The sequence below is a fragment of the Pithys albifrons genome, chromosome 8 (genome assembly GCF_047495875.1).
Source record: "Pithys albifrons albifrons isolate INPA30051 chromosome 8, PitAlb_v1, whole genome shotgun sequence".
In the NCBI taxonomy this organism is placed as follows: Eukaryota; Metazoa; Chordata; class Aves; order Passeriformes; family Thamnophilidae; genus Pithys; species Pithys albifrons.
The window spans coordinates 15,253,984-15,270,069 of record NC_092465.1 but is presented as its reverse complement, the minus strand read 5'-3'; the positions used below and the strand labels follow the sequence as shown (position 1 = coordinate 15,270,069).

The 16,086-nt window shown below is 46.8% G+C and overlaps 1 protein-coding gene across 2 annotated transcripts in view; it reads left to right on the top strand.

Moving 5' to 3' along the window:
• MARCHF4 (membrane associated ring-CH-type finger 4) overlaps positions 1-16,086 on the top strand; it is a 101,434-nt gene that overhangs the window by 77,815 nt on the left and 7,533 nt on the right. For both annotated transcript variants that reach the window (XM_071562200.1, XM_071562199.1), the window contains exon 3: positions 3,105-3,297. In XM_071562200.1, coding sequence (XP_071418301.1) covers positions 3,105-3,297 — 193 coding nt within the window. The remainder of the gene's footprint in view (positions 1-3,104; positions 3,298-16,086) is intronic.

The following is a 16,086-nucleotide window of genomic DNA, read 5'->3' as shown; positions in this document are numbered from 1 at the left end:
ATTTGGCTGGCACAGGCACATGCAGGCCAGTGTAAGGGGCCTGCAGGAAAACCTTTGCATGCAGCACCAGGCTGTGCCCGGGCTCCCTGCACTCCCATCCCCTCAGCATGACCCAGTTAGTGGAAGGGGAGATGTGGTCTGGGCTGCAGTGGTGAAAGTGCAACCCTACACACATATCCAAACTCCCTTCCTGACACATGCATTTAGTCCTGGAGCTCTGACCTGGTGGCACTGCTTGCAGATTTGTCCTGAAGTGGTGTGTGGTTCTTGCTTGCAGATATGTCCTGAAGTGGTTGAGAACAAAGCTGAAGAGCTCATGGGAGGAAGGCATAGCTGCTGATTCCACTCTCAGAAGCCAAATTTGGAGGTGCTGGGTGGCCTTTGCTCTGTTTTATGTCAGGAGAGGAGTTGCACAGCTGTGACTGTCCTGTGGACTCCAGTACCCTTGCACCTTTCCTTGACTCATTGAGACTGGCGCCATCAAACTTCCAGCCCTAAGAGGAGGCTGTTTTCTATGTCAATGTCTTAGTGGCACAATGTGGCTGGATTTGGTGGAGGCCTGGAGCAGTTCAGGCTGTGGCAGAGTGGGAATGGCCTGTTGAAGGGATCACCAAGTGTCCCCAGTGCTCGATGTTTGCCTTTGGCAGGGTTAGCTGCAGGGTCAGATGGTAGGAAGAGGACTGGGGCTAGCTGAACCCAAGAGGAGGTTTGGTTTAGCTGAACCCTGTTGTCCTAGTTCAGCACGTGGGACCAGTTTATCACTGTGTGGGTGTGACCAAAGCTATGTATTCTACACCCTCTGTTCATTTCCCATGAACTGTTAACAATGGACCATTTGCAGTAGCTGCCCAGAGCACACCCGACCCCTCAGGCTGTGAGCTGGATTTGTAAGACATCTGTGAGATAAGAGCTGTGATAACTCCCTTCCAGGAAGTCGTTAGCACCTCCACACCCAGCCTGAGTTGTCATGTCTGCTAATGGGCCATCAATGATGCCAAATACCTTATGAGTCACAGAGTGAGATTACTTCTTGTGTAACTCCCTGCCTTGAGGGAGGTACTGGGCAGTCCCACCTGGACCTGAGGGGATATAACCTTGGCAGTTTTGGGACATGGGGAACCACTCATAGGATCCAGAGGAGGATCAGAACCTCGACAGGAGGAGACCACCACTCTTCACCACTCTTCACCAGACTACAACCATCAGCTGCACCAACAGGTTTTTCACTTCCTTTTGTTTTGGACTGGGGAGAACCACGTGGGACTCAGCACAGGGGCTAACAAACCCCTTTGTGTTTGTGCCCCAGGGTGCTGAGTTATACTACTGGGTTTTGTGGGTTAAAAGCAATTTCTCTTTGTGTCATTGTATTTATTGTAATATTTTTATTAAATTGTAACTCTGACTTATAATCTATCCTGAGCTGGGTTCATTTCCTCCTGCCGGCTTACCTTTAAACCAGCACACCAGTCCTGCCTCATCAGGGAACAAGTTTTCTCTGTGCTCAGCAGCTCTGTGGCCAGCTATGTAGTGTCTAGTACCACCTACCTCACTGATGCTGCACAATAGATAGACGGTTTGAGAGCTGTCTGCCCTTGCAGGATGTAAGCCAAGGAGCAAGGCTGGCAGAGGCAGAGCAATCTCCTTCCAGTTGCAGCCTGCAGACTTCATGCACAGGTGGAAGCTTTTGTCTGTTCCTCTCCAAATGCAGCCCTTTTAAGAGGACTGCATTCAGTTCAGCAGTTTGGTCTTTGGACTGGTAGCAATGCCATGCATGCCTGTACCAGCCCAAGTCACCTCTTGTCTTTCTTGCCCTTCAATCAAGGTTCAAAGTCCTTCCTACATCACAAAAAATATGGCTAATTCCTGGCTGGCCTAGGCATTAAAGAGGAACCGACCAACTGAACTCCCTTTTTACCCTGCAGAAGGATGGGACAAGGCTTGATGGGTGACCCTGCTGTCCTAGGATATGTGTGAAATCATGAGGGATTCTGAGGTCTCAGAAGAGATGACGCTTCACAGGGACACTGAATTGGGGCTGAATTTAGGCTAAACATTTTCAGTTCCTCTGAATCTTCTGTACCTGCAGGAGGTTAAAGTCCATCTTTGTTTATCCTCCTGCCAGTCCCACTGTGATTTCAAGGGCATGTATCTCACAGCTAGAGGTGGCCTATATACTTTGATGCCAGAAGAGACTGTCTCTCCCCAGCCTGTTTACACTCTTTATTTTTGATTTGCAGGAAAGGCTATGGACCACATCCCCAAATGCTGTTAAAGACACCAATTTCTGCTCTTGATTTTATAGGGCAGTTTTCTCAGCAGTGTAAATCTGAGTGGGGAGGTTTTATGTTGGATGACAGAGAGGAGTCCAGGCTTAGGATATTTATAATGTAGCTTATACAAAACTATTTGACATAGTGAATGGATTTGGGGGAGTTGTTTCTATTTTTTTCTTCTTCTGAGGAAGAAGCAATGACATTTACCTTGGAACACAGCCTGAATTTGTCATCACCTAAAGGCAGGGTGTCCTGACCATAGCAACTTGTGTTGTTTGGAGCAAGTTCCATGGGATGTGCATTGCTGCTGCAAGATCCTACCGAGTGCCGTGATCCTGTTGGATCTCACAAAGTGGCACAGAGCCAGCTCATGTGAGGCCTCTGAAAGAAAACTTGGCTCTCTGAGACACTCTTACATTCTTAGGATGCCGTGGCTGATGATACTATCTGGTCTCTATCTTAGGGAGCAACTGAACTTCCTGGTTTGTAACGGCCATCACAGATCTGTTGTCATGTGGATATTATTTTTGGTGTCTTGCCCTCGTCTATCCTGCCTTGCTCAGGTCTCTATGCTTTACTGGTGAGATGCAGGATTCCTTTCCATTGCCTCTTCAGCAATGCTGTCAGAAAACCTGGGGCCATGTGCTGTTGAATGCCAAACTCCATTCCAGATAAGGACCAGGTAAAAGCACCTATGCTCATAGGTGCTCTTGAGATCTCCAAAACTACCACTGTGACATAAAACAATGATGTGCCCTAAGTGACTAATCTCTTATCTTTTTTTCTTCCTCCCTCCCTCTTGTCCCTTCTCCCTGTTGCCTCCCCTTGCAGTGGCAGGCCATCTCTCTGACAGTCATCGAGAAGGTTCAGATAGCAGCAGCCATCCTGGGTTCCCTCTTCCTCATCGCCAGTATCTCGTGGCTCATCTGGTCGACCTTCAGTCCTTCAGCCAAATGGCAGCGCCAGGACCTGCTCTTCCAGATCTGCTATGGAATGTATGGCTTCATGGACATTGTCTGTATAGGTGGGTGATTGTGTCTCACAGCGCAGCCAAGAGCGCCCGCTTGCTCACCTGTGGAGAGGAGCAGGACATGGTGTGGAGAGCCAGCTAATACAGCTTGGCTTGGATAGAACATCCATGGCGTTTGCTTTTTTTCTTTGCTTATGTGGCACCTTTTATACTGTTCTCTCTGCTCCTATGAGTGGCCCAAGAGTGTCTTCTTGGCTTACATGGCAGTGGGACCTCCAGCAACCCCAGAGAGAAACAAATCTCTCGTCAGATCAGAAAGTGGGTGGAGAGGTCTAGGTGAGGCAGGGGAGTATAAGGCTTTAGAGAAACTCCTTTCTGTCTGAAATAGCTAATTTAGGGACTGCCCCATGGCTGAACACAGCAGTCTCTCCACATGCAGCTCCTTGGCTCTGCAGCCCAGTCTCTCTCCCAAGCAGAGGTGGCAGCCCCTTCTTTGATCCACCTTGGAGCTGCAAGTCTCAACCCACGTCATGGACCAGCCTGAAGTCCTAGTCAGATTACTGGTACAGAGCAACTCTGAGGATGAAACCATGTCATTCACACTGCACAAGCCCAGAGGGCACGGCAGATGCTGGCAGCCTCGCCCCAGAAGTCTCCCTGGTAGCTCAGACTGTAGCCCTAGTGCAGGTCTGCAGGATGAGGGGAGGAGAAGCAGCTGCCAGTACTTACAGTGGTTAGTGAAACAGTCCAGTGAACACCAGTCATCTCCAAACAGGCTCCTGAGCAGTATCCACCCAAGGACAGACCACTAGATAGTGTCAGTCCAAGTGACCCTGACAGGAAGCAAAATCAGGACCAGAGAGATCTTCGTGTCTAGGTCCTTCTGTCACTGGTATAAAGGTGGAAGGAATTATCCAAAACTCAGTGGGAAAAGGCAGTCCTCTTGACTTGGCGAATATGTGTGTATGTGTGGATAGAGCCATTCCAGAAGGAAGGACCATAGCCCTCAGGAGGAGCCAGACAGAGCAACGGTTGGTGAAATTTGGGTACAGAAGTAAAATAGACCCAGTGGCAGGGACAGAATTCTAGAGTGCACATCCTGGTATCTGGTTTCAAATGGCTCTTGGCTTCAGCAGCCTTCCAGCAGAGGACTTGAGCCTTCCAAAACTGAGTACGAATCCTTCCATTGTTGCCACCACTGTGCTAGCAATGAGATGTGAGGTTGGCCTGTAGAGATCATCCTGCTCCTTCATGAGACCCTGGTGGAGCTACCACATCTCCCCAGAAGCAAATGGTGACAAAGGGGCTGAAAGAGATGGGCAGCATCCACATGTTGGCTGAATAGCCACTAGCGATGTCCTCTTGATGGTGGAATTGAAAGTGGGAAAAAATTATCCCTACTCATGTGTGGTGTGCATTTGTGTCGCCTTGTTGGCAGAGGACAGAAGTGGAGAGCTCTGGCCTGGGCAGACATCAGTAACATGATTAACTGGCTTTGATAAAGCTTCAAGAGCTGAGGGGAACTGATTAGCTCATCTGTCAATAGGAGCTAAATCCTCCTACAGAGCAGAGAACAAACCATGCCAGCCTTGAACTGAAGGGGAACCAAGCAGACAAATTCAGATTTGGGGTTATTTTTTTGTTTGTGTTGATTTTTCTAAGGACCTGGCCTGTATTTCTCTTTTTCACCTCCTCTGAGGGAAAAAGTCCATTTACATCTCACTGATGTCACCATTAAGCTTAATGCCCTAAACTGGGAGTTTTGACTTTTTACCAGCCAAAGAACAAGCAGCCATCCCATTGCCAGGAAGATTTCAGAGTCATGACTTGGGGCAGGCCCTTGTTCCATGTTCCTCCCTGCACAGCTGGCAGTCCTAGGGTTCCAGGCATGCTGGCTTTCCCACAAACTCAAAAGCCAGTGGGAAGCATTACAGATGCAGTGAGTTAACATGTCTGTATGTGGGTTCTCTTTCCCAGCTAGAAACTACCCAAAGCTGGCTCCACTTGGGCTATGTGCAGCATGTCTGGCTGTGCTGCCAGGCAGCCCACCCATGCTCATCCAGGAAGGGTGGTTCTGGACCATGTGAGCCTCTGTATCCATTTCTGTAGAATCTGTGCATACTGCCAGTGCTCTGCCTCCTCTCCGTTCTCTGGTGTAGAACTTTCTCTTCGCAATCCCAGATGATGCTGCTGCTCCCAGCTCAGCAGTGGAGAGGAAAGGAGCTCTGAGCAGTGCTAGCTGAGGTCAGGTGTTCACTGTCCTCCCCATCTCCTCCTCCTCTTCCTCTGCCCAGTTTGAACTAAGTGACATGGGATCTTCATGGGGAGCTGCGACTCCCTGGCTGTTGATGTGGTCAGGCCTCTCTTCTGAGTGACTTCTCTTCAGCCATGCCCATTTCAGGGGGCTGCACTAGCATTAGCCAAAAGGCTAGTCTGTCCTATTGAGAGGCCAGGCCAGAAGAACGGACTGATCAAAGGGAATTCCCTCCTATGAAGATGGGTTGAGAGTGTTGGGGTTGCTCAGCCTTTAGAAGTGAAAGCTTTGGGGATACCAGCTTTCCAGTACATAAAGGGGCTTACAAGAGAGCTGGGGAGGGACTTTTTACAAGGGCAGGTAGTGATAGGACAGGGGTAATGGCTTTAATTTTAAAGAGCGTGGGTTTAGACTATATATTGGGAAAAAATTCTTTACTTGCGAGAGTGGTGAGGTACTGGAGCAGGTTGTCCACAGAAGGTGTGGATGCCCCATCCCTAGAATTGTTCAAGGCCAGATTGGATAGGTTTTTGAGTGACCTGGTGTACTGGAAAATGTCCTTGCCCATGGCAGAGGGGTTGGAACTAGCCGATCTTTAAGATCCCTTGCAACCCAACCCATTCTATAATTCTATGAACACCACAACTGAATGTGGTGCCTCATTCATTATAGCTTTTTACAACTGTGATGGATGCAGCAATTCCAGCTCCCTAGAAGACTTTCAGAGCTATTCTCCCTCTTTTTATCCTTCTCCCAAACCTTGCTGCCTCATGCAGGGTCTTTTGATCACAGCTGGGCAAAGCCAGCTTTGGAGATTGAAAGTTCTGCTCCTGACTGCCGGCATGGCCCAAAGCCTCTTGTTACTCCTCCCTGGGTTTTAGTTCCACTTCTGCAAGTTCAGGATAAAACCTCTCATGGATAATTGCAGTGACAGCGAATCTTGAAATACTGGAGTGATGTCTGTGCAATCCAATGTCTCCTCCTCTGCAGTACAGCCTTTTCCCCCTTTGCTATCCAGCCTCTGGGTTGGTAGGAAAGATTTAGGAACTAAGGAATGTTCTGTCACTGGGAAAGGGCAGGTCATTAGGTGTACTCAGATCTACCATACTTGTTTTTTCTAGCTAATGTAGCACACACATTGTCTGTACATTTTTTGGTAGCAGGCCAGGCAGCCTTAGCTAGCAGAATGTTAACACTGTAGGTCCTACACTAATTCCAATTGTTCCTTCCTCCAGTCTGACCCCCAAGTTTTCCTTTCACTGGCAGAAGACCAGAGGTTTGAAAGACAAGGTACTTACTGAAGGGCAGATATGCTGAAACAGAGCTCCTTCAGTCGTCCTTGGATGTCTCACATCCATTGGGTAGGCAGCCATGCTTGTCCAAGAGCCCAGTTTATACACCCTGTCACCACAGGTGCTCAGTAGGACACTTCCTCTGGCCCTGTGGAGCCTCAATGCAGGAAAAATCACCAAATCTGTAGAGATCTGACTAATGTTAGACAGAGAATACACACATAGTCAGCAACTGCCCAGCTGTTTTGTGTGATCTCCTCTCCACCAAGTCATTAGAGGATTTAGGTAGCAATTTGCCAAGACAGAGGTATGCAATCCCATGGCAGCACTAGTCTTTCCAATTTGAAGTCAAAGATGAGGGCATGAGTGGTCCCTTGTAAGTACAGCTCCCTAAGCACAGATCATTTGGTAATTGTTATCTTCACTTGAGCTGTACTTGATCTGAAATAGTCAGATTGTCTCCAAACTGAACTCTAAAAATACATCTGTTAACTCAGAGACTATAGATCCATGCAACAAAATCCAATAGTCTTGAGTTTGACCCTTAGCCACTAACATTCAGTAGTACACTCCTTTTCTTTGGACTTTGCTAGATCCTATCATGCTCCACAAAAACAGCTGGAAGGGACAGACACCATTTGCTCTCTTTTCACCCACCATGGAAACAAAACTGCAACCAAAATCAAACCAAACTGCTCCCCAGGACCAGCAGGATCAATGGTATGGCCACAAGTACCAGAAGCTACGTCCATCTGGCCAAGACATATAGGATGGTCTTTCAATATTGTTCTCCCCTTTGCTCTCAGACATCTAAGAGGAGGGCAGGAGGCACTGGAAAAGATTGCTTGGGATTTGTGAGAACCTCTAGTACTGGATTTTTTTAAAGAACCTGTTAGAGAACATATGTCAAGAACAGCTTGCAAAGACATGATCCTAGTTCATGAAGGAGGAATAGATTTAATGCTTCTTGATATCCAGCCATCCTCAATATCTTTGATTCTGATCTCTCTTTCTTCTGTGCTGTCTCTGTTCATGTCTTGAAGGGAATGAGGAGTGAGATGGGAACTGTTAATTTGATTAACTGTTCTCTCCATGGTCCATGAGAGGTAAATCCAGAAAGCTGGCATAGAGAGAGATTAGCAGAAATGAGGTTATTGAAATGTGCAGATAAATGGAATGAGCCTTCATAGGCCTCAGTTACTGAGTAGGGAGAGTAGCAGCTTAGAGCTGGGCTGTAAATCCTGAGAGATACCTGCCTGTTAATTAAATGACAGTCCCTGGAGGGGAAAGGAGGAGTTTGCCTCTCTCTCTGTCAAGGTGCAAGTAGGGAAAGTCAGTGTTTGTAGATTAGGGTGTCATTTGGCATCAGAAGGACAGGAAACCATCTCTTGTTAAACAAGGAGGAACTCTGTCAGCTAATGAGAGCATGTCACAGTCTAGGCTCAGGCATCACCAGATCAGCTCCAAGGGGAGAGGCATGTCCCAGGAGTGCCAGTAGCAGGCTGTGTTTGCAGGGCTGTCACCATTTAGATTTGTGTGTGCCATCCTGCTTGGGCTCACACAATGCTATCCCTGAGCTTGGCATGCTGCAGGGTTTATCCTTAGCAATGCAAAAGTAATCCAATCTGCCTCTCCTGTCTGCATCACTGTCTAATGGGAACTGTTGCTTTGTCCATGCCCACCAGTCCTTGATCTCTGGTTCACCCTGCCTCAGTGCTGACAGCAGTGCACTTCCACAAGGACTAAATCCTTGTGCTCTTTGAAGCTTTCCCGCTTTTTCCCTGGCAGCCAGTCCCTGATGGTATTTGCCTTCACAAGAGCAACTGCACTGCAGCTCAGGAGTACCAAGAGACAGGCAAAGCAAGACCATTCATCCAGCCAACGATTTTTGTTGGCACACTATGGCAATCCATTACAGATCAGGAAGTGTCTGCCCGCTGTTTTTAATCCCAGCTGCCAGCAAGAAAAATCAAAAGCATCCAGTATGTCTGACGGCATCTCAGCACAACCGTAGGTAATAACATAAGAAATCAATAGCCAATTAAAACTGATCCACAGCATTTGATCTTTCATAGTGCAATGGGAACAGTAATTAATGGAGCTTCCTTGAGACAGTGACAATTCAAGCTTCCTGCCAAGACTAATGTGGTTTCATTTTAAATGAGCTTTGCTTCCTAGAGAAAATGCCAGGCTGAGGTAGCCTCAGGGTGTTTTCTAGCCAGGTCACTTGGGCCCTCAGCTTTCAAAGGATTTAGGAGTCAAAGTCACAACAAAAGAAAGAGAAACTGAGAAATTAGTTGTCTTGAGGGTCTTGGTCTTCATCTGTATCGATCCAATTCTCAAAAGGAAAGCAGATGTTTTCATTCAGGTCTGCATAGTTTCTCAAGATACAAAGCAGGAAGAATTGGTACAGCAGCAGCAGGGAATCACTTTTGAGGAAGCACCAAGCTCATATGTTGGCTTGATTACACCTTAAAAGCAGAGTACAAGGCAGACTTCAGCAAATGTCTTTGGAGGAGAGACCCACACAGCAAATGTGTGTGGCTTTGACATACCTGGAAGACCCCCATGAGAAAACACAGAGGTCTTCCATGCCTTTCAACTTGATGCACTGCTTGCATGGTCTTCATGCATTGCTTACCCAGATTGCCTGTAAGAACTAATTGGAGTGGCCAGATGCAGATCCTACCTTCAGAGCAAATGGTTGGGATAAAGTCAGGCAGCCAATTCACCTTTTTTTTACTGTGAACCCTGGTTTGCACACATTCAGCCACAATGTGCACGCTTGAAAAACCAGTGAGCAAATTGTTGATCTGTCAGCTGTAAGGAGGGGTGTGGAGACAGGATCAGTCCCCACAGGTCATGTTATGGGCTCTCAATCTGGCTGGGCAAAGTCCATTCCTGAGAGAAATTATTGCTGGGCCAGCATCAGGAGAAGCGATGCTGCACAGCTGATCTAACAACTGACTCCTTGGCTGCTATCCAGGAACAGTGAATGCTCGGCAAAATTGAGACAGGCCATCCCTCTGTTCCTGAAAGATGGACCTATTTTTATCTAATTGATTATTCCATAAGAGAGCAGAGTGGGACAGCCAGTGTGTGTGCATGAGTGCTGCTCTCGCCAGCAGGCACGTCTGCAAAGGCTCAATGTGCCCACTGAAATGCAGTGCAGGTCTGGCAGCTCTGCAGAGCGAGCACATCACTGCTGAGCAGAGGCACAGGGTTTGGATCTGCCTCTGAACCCTCTTCCTTTTCGTAGGGAAGGAACTTGACTTCCAGCACAATCAGAGCAGCACCTGGCCTTTTGCACATGTCTGTTCAGTTCCACACTCCTTCACCACATCCATCTCCATGCAGGGCCCCACTGTTGCAACAGGGCTTCAGAGATGTATTTTGTCGTGAGTAACCATATGGTGCTCTCTGCTCCAGTGGATCAATGTGTTTAGCATTTAATGAGGGCAACATAATTAGCATTTTCTGAGGGAAAGACAAAATTCTTTTGCCTTGTGAATTGCACCTTGTGCTTTCAAGTGTGATACATTATAATCAGAATGATGCTTCCCTGTCACTAAACTCCATGTTGAAATGAAGTGGTGGTGTCCCTGGGTTAAGTTTCCATACGTGGGAGGAGGCAGAAGCACTCACCTACCTGTCACAACTTCTACACTACAGCAGGAAATTCCCTCATAGGCAGCTGGTAGGATCTCCCATGCCAGCTGCACAAAATTGTGCTATCTAGTAAAGGATGAAAAAAGTCTGCAGCTCTGTGCCAGGCTGTGTTTTTCCAACTGCCTTCTTTCCCATTGCTCCTCCTACTACTGCCTGCATCCCCACAGATACATTACTCCTGGAGATGGGAAACTGTGGTCCATGGCATGCTGTTGCAGCTGTAGCAAGAGAATTCAACTCTGCAGTCAAAGATGAGACCTCAGGGGAGTCACCCCCCATGTACAGTGGATGAGGCTGCTTTTGGTGTGTCCCCAGCTCTGTGGGCAGCTGGAAGCAGATGTAAGAGGAGATTAATATGAAACCACATTAATCCAGCTCTGGGATCACTTCTTAAAGTGGAGACTGATTGATGGTGGCTATCTACTAACAGAGCCATCTTTCAGACCCAGATACAGCAATCTTTAAGTAAGAATACTGCAAACAGGCCCATGGCCTAAGTTGCTAAAGCTTAATTCTTCCTGGAGGTTTTTCCCCACAGCAGTGCTTTTCTTCCTGTACTAAGATCCACCTATGGCAGCCATAGCCTGTGGATCCATAATATTCATACGATCGTGCAGTATTAAATAGAAATTGTTCAATAATGTTAACTCCAGAGATCCTGCGCCCAACAGTCCAGCCAGCACTTTACCTTCTCAGAAATGGTCCAGCAACAAGCAAACCAGCCCACAGCAGTGACATTCGGGCAGAGAAGCTTGAAGAGCTGAAGTTCCAGGCATTTTACTGTGCCAGGTGGGACCATTCATTCTGCTCAGCCACAGCCACATCACAGACCTCTCAGTGTCCTACAAGGCTCTTCTCCAAGACCTTTGCTCCAGGCTTAGCCACTCTCAGTTCCTTTCACTGCCGTCATACTTAGCTCAGCATTGGTGGATCCCATAGGCACAGGTAAACTTTTACCTGTCCCTTTAGCCTTCATCAGCAATCACTCAGCTGGATATTGCAGCTCCTAAGGGTCTTCAGCTCAGGTGGAAGAAGCTTGTATACCCAGAGCAGGAAGAAAAAAGTTTTGCCCTTTACAGATCCTAGCTAGTAACAGATCAGAAATAATAGACCCTTGTCATCTTGGCTTCTACCACCCTCATTAATTTTGGATAGTGCTTCTGTGGGAGAGATGAAGACCTTTTCAGGAGAGAAGCGTAGAGTGAGACCTGTGGGGACACCATGAGCAGAGAGGAGAGGCTGCAGCATCCATGGTGGAAGGCTTCTGGGAATCTCACAGAAATCTTGGATTTGCAATGAAAGACTTTTTCATAGCTGTGAGGGACAAAGCAGCCAAACACAGGCTGCACCCTGGTGTGTCCCAGGAACATGTTTATTCCGACAAAAGGCTGGCCAAAGAGCACCATGAGCACCTTCTGCCTGACATCCTTGGGATGCCTTCCTGCATGTCAGAGGGGAAAGATGCCCACATCTCGCTCCAGTGAGGCAGCAGAAGCAATCACAATGCACATGCCAACCTGTGACTTCAGAGGCACTCTCAGGTCCATTAACTTGGCCTATGTGCTGTACATGACCCTAGGGGATGTTAAGGGTGATCTGTACTTGCCTTTATGTCTCTCGTAACTGGTTCCTGTTCCTCTTAGGAGAACAGCACTGAGGTAGCTGGAGCAGGATGGAGGAATTGGGCTCAAACAGGACCTGCATCTCATAGAAAATGAAAAAAATGTGAAGCTATTCTCATTTTTCTTTACAGAATTTCATTTGCTAATAAAAGCAGAGAGGGAGGCACTCGTTCTACCTTGAATAAGCAAATGGCATGTTTTGATCATTATTGAACAAAGCATATTCATTTAGCATTTAGAGATGACTGCTCATGCTGAGTATTTTAAATTGTGTCAGAATTTGGAATACAACATTTTAAAAAAATTTGAGTCCAAATGAAACATTTTCACATTGTCTGAAAATACATTTGTATTCTTCTATTCTGGGGAACAGTGTGACTTTTTCAGGTCTCACTCCAAGCAGGTATAAAGACAGATTTCCAAACCCTACACAGAACAGTGCTCTTGTCCAGCTTTGCCTTTAAAGAAATATCCTGGGAATGGCTGAAGATCCAGCATGACTGCACAGGCAGAGCTTTGGCCAAAGTAACATTAGCTATGGTATAGGAAGGTTCAGAACCCAGATGTGGAGGAATGACTGCCACTGTGCAAGCACAGGGAAATGGAAGCCATGTGATTTTCCTCTCCTCACCATGAGTATTTAACTCTATGGATTTCTGTTGGGGAATGTCTGGAAACCTGAGTATAGAAAAGAGCCATAAAATCACCCAGAGACCAGGGTGTGCATTTAGACAGTGCTCTGTTCAACCTAGCTTGAAATGATTATTTACTCCCTTCTTTTAAAGACCTTGGAGTATCTGTCATGCACACAATGAGTGTGTTTCACATCTTGTGCAAAAAGCCTTTTCAAGATGTGGGGTGTTGCTGTCATCTCAGTCTTAAATTTGAGGAAAAAAGACTCCAAGAGGATCTATACTATCCTATCTTCAAAGTAAGGAGGGGAAACTTCAAGAGAGCAAGAGGGTGTATGAGTACTGCTGGGAAGCTCCATCTCTCCTGTCCTGACACAGTCATCGGTACACTCACAAGTGGGGAGTTCTGCTGGAGAGGCATAATTGAGAAGCAAGGCTGTTCTGCTGATGGAGCTCCCATCTCTATTTATTTATTTGCTTTTTCCAAGAAGTGTCTCATTTATTGCTGCCTGCATAACTAGAGACTGCCCTTTAATCCTCTGCTTTATCGTGCACTGAGAATTAAATACCATAGAAGTACAAGAGCCCCTGAGGGCACAACATCCATTTTGCTGAAGCTGTCCACTGCCAGCTGGGTTTACAGAAGTACTTTAGTTTATGTTTTATTTATTGCCTAAGCAAGGATTTCTTTGGGTTTCATTTTACCTATTTTCACTGTTATTTCTTGTCTTGTTTTGGGGTGGTTTTTGTCCCAGTTGTGAGGCAAGCGGTAGAAGTCTGGACAGTGCAGGAGAAACTTGCAGTGGTTGGTATTTCATATGCTTACAGCTGGAAGTACTGCAGCATCTCTAGAGCGATGGAGTTGCTGTGCAGCTCCTCTGTCACAGACGGCATCCTGCAGACAGCTAATGCTATTCTCTCATTGCAAACAAACCACATGGGAGTGCTAAAAGAAATTTCCAGTCCATTGGACATCTCCTATTGGGTCCTTAATTTTGCTACCATTTCCTCATCTTGGTTGTTACCAACTCAGCCCTACAAGTTGCAGTCTGTGTGTCAACGGACGACGTGGCAGAGGATGGCTGCCCTGGGGTGGAGGCAGCACCTCGCATAGAAGATGCATCTACATTGCAGCCATAAAAGCTTCCCAAATGCTTCTACAACATGCTGCCCCAACTCACACAAGCTCCACAAGCCCCATGACAGGCTGTTAAGCCATCCCACTGGATAGAGCATTCCTCCGCCCACAGCTACAAATGCCATGTCTGTGGGATGGACTGCTGCTGCTTCAAGAGGAACTTGTAGCATTCTGTGCACACTGCTGCATACTTGTATTACATGAACTCAAGACGTGCTGCAGTGTCACAACCTGGAAATTTTGCCGTGCAGCTCAGCAGCATCCTGCAAAATTACAGTGCTGCCTGGGGGAGAGATGCTGCTGGCTGCCATACCGAGCACTCCCAGCAGTACTAGAGGAGCTGCCTCCTCTCGCTGGCCCCCCACGCTCTGCTCCGTGATCACTTGCCAGGTGGAGTGGCAACTGTGGGGATTCTCTGAGATGCCTGCACGCTGGATCCATCTCCCACCCAGCAGGGCTCCTGCTGAGTCTGGGAGTGGGTGTTAATGGCTTCAGAGAGCTTGGGACATGGTGTAATCACCCACCATGCTACTTCCATGGCTCTGCCAGATGACATGGAGGAAGCAGGGAAGGAGAAGGGCTCATGCACATTTGTGTTGGGACCTAGCCCACCAGGGGCTGGGGAAGCTTTGAGGCACAGCTGCTTTTGAATGAGAAGAGATAAGCTGTAATAAATACAAAGTTTTCTGGTTAGTCAGCAGTTGAGGGTTGGGGACCAGCCTGTTTGTGCTGTAATGACCCAAAATGAGAAAGTCCAAACCTCCATAAAATATCGTGAGCAGCTTCCCTGTGTACACTGATGGAGGCTCTTCCCTGGCCATGGAGGTCTCAGCCTCTGAGGGGCTCAGTTTCAGTTTTGCTAGACTCGTGGTCCTTATGGCCTGAGGAGATCTAAGCATGGCATACACATATCTGGGAAAGCTGTGTGACAGTGAATGCACTTAGAGAGCAGAAGGTGTGTTTTGTCTTCCCCAGACCCGTGGATTCCATAATAGTATCCAGTGATCAACAGCACTCTGAACAGAGCCTAGCCATGCAGACATCCCCCAGTTATGCTGTGCCAGAACACAGTCCAGATTCATACATAATCAGTTCTTGAGATACTAGAAAAATGTGCATTGAGAATGATTGATAAGAAAATGCCTGATTATAATCAGCTAATTACTTTCCATATGTTAAGCATTTATTCTAGCACTAATCATTATGAATACATTTTCAGTTTATAGTATATCTCATTCAATGCTAGCAATTGCTAAGTTTGCTCACCTTCCTAGTACAGTTCCAGTGTTATTCAGAGCAGACCTTTCTTAGATGTTTTGTGGACTAGAGAAATCCTGATCACTGGTCTAGTGTCTTGCATCTACCAGAAATATCTAAAAAACAGCACCAGAGGTTCCAGGTCATCCATTAGGAACTGTATGCAGGGTAGACTGTCTACCAAGCTCTTGAAACATTCTGGGGACAAAATTTTTATTTTGGAAAGTGGAGGTGGCAATTATGAAGGAGTCTATACTTCCTATTCGATGTCACCAGAAAGCAAGAAATCCCTGAAACTCTGAATGTAGCAGTAGTTTGTATGGAAAGTGACTGTTTGATGAAAGCATTCCTGAGCTGAAGAAGATGTGAGGATAATGGACTTCAGAAAAGCAGTGGCAGCAGCCTCAGGAGACCAGAGCAGGGAATGTCTCTTGGGAAGAGAATTTGAAGGATTAAAAAGAGCTGTGAACAGCTCACAGCTGCCAAAAGGGATGATACTAAAGGCACAACAGCAAACTATGTCTGTGAAGGGGAAAGCTCAGAAGCATGGGAAGAGAGCACAGAGGCCACATCAGGAACTCTTTGAGGACCCAAAATCAGAAGCTGCAATCACACAAAAGGCAGAAAAAATAACCTTCAACTAATAAAAAGTCTCTAGAAATCACACAGGTACGGGCAGCTGTCAGGATTGAACCCCAAAATGACCATTCAGGAATATAAAAGGCTAGAAGAAATGGGTCCATAAACATATGGAAAGAAGAAGAACAAGGGAAAGTGTAAGAACTCAAATAATATTTGATACATAAAAGGCCAAAGAGTTAAATATTGCCTTTGTTTCAGTCCTCAAAACTTAACTAAAATAATTTTAATGAGGAGAAAGAAGCCCAGGGCAGAATCAGAAGAGAACAGCCACAAAAATATTCAAAAGAGTTAGCTGTGTCCTTGTCAGCATGTCCTAATGAACTTCAGAGGAAGCTGC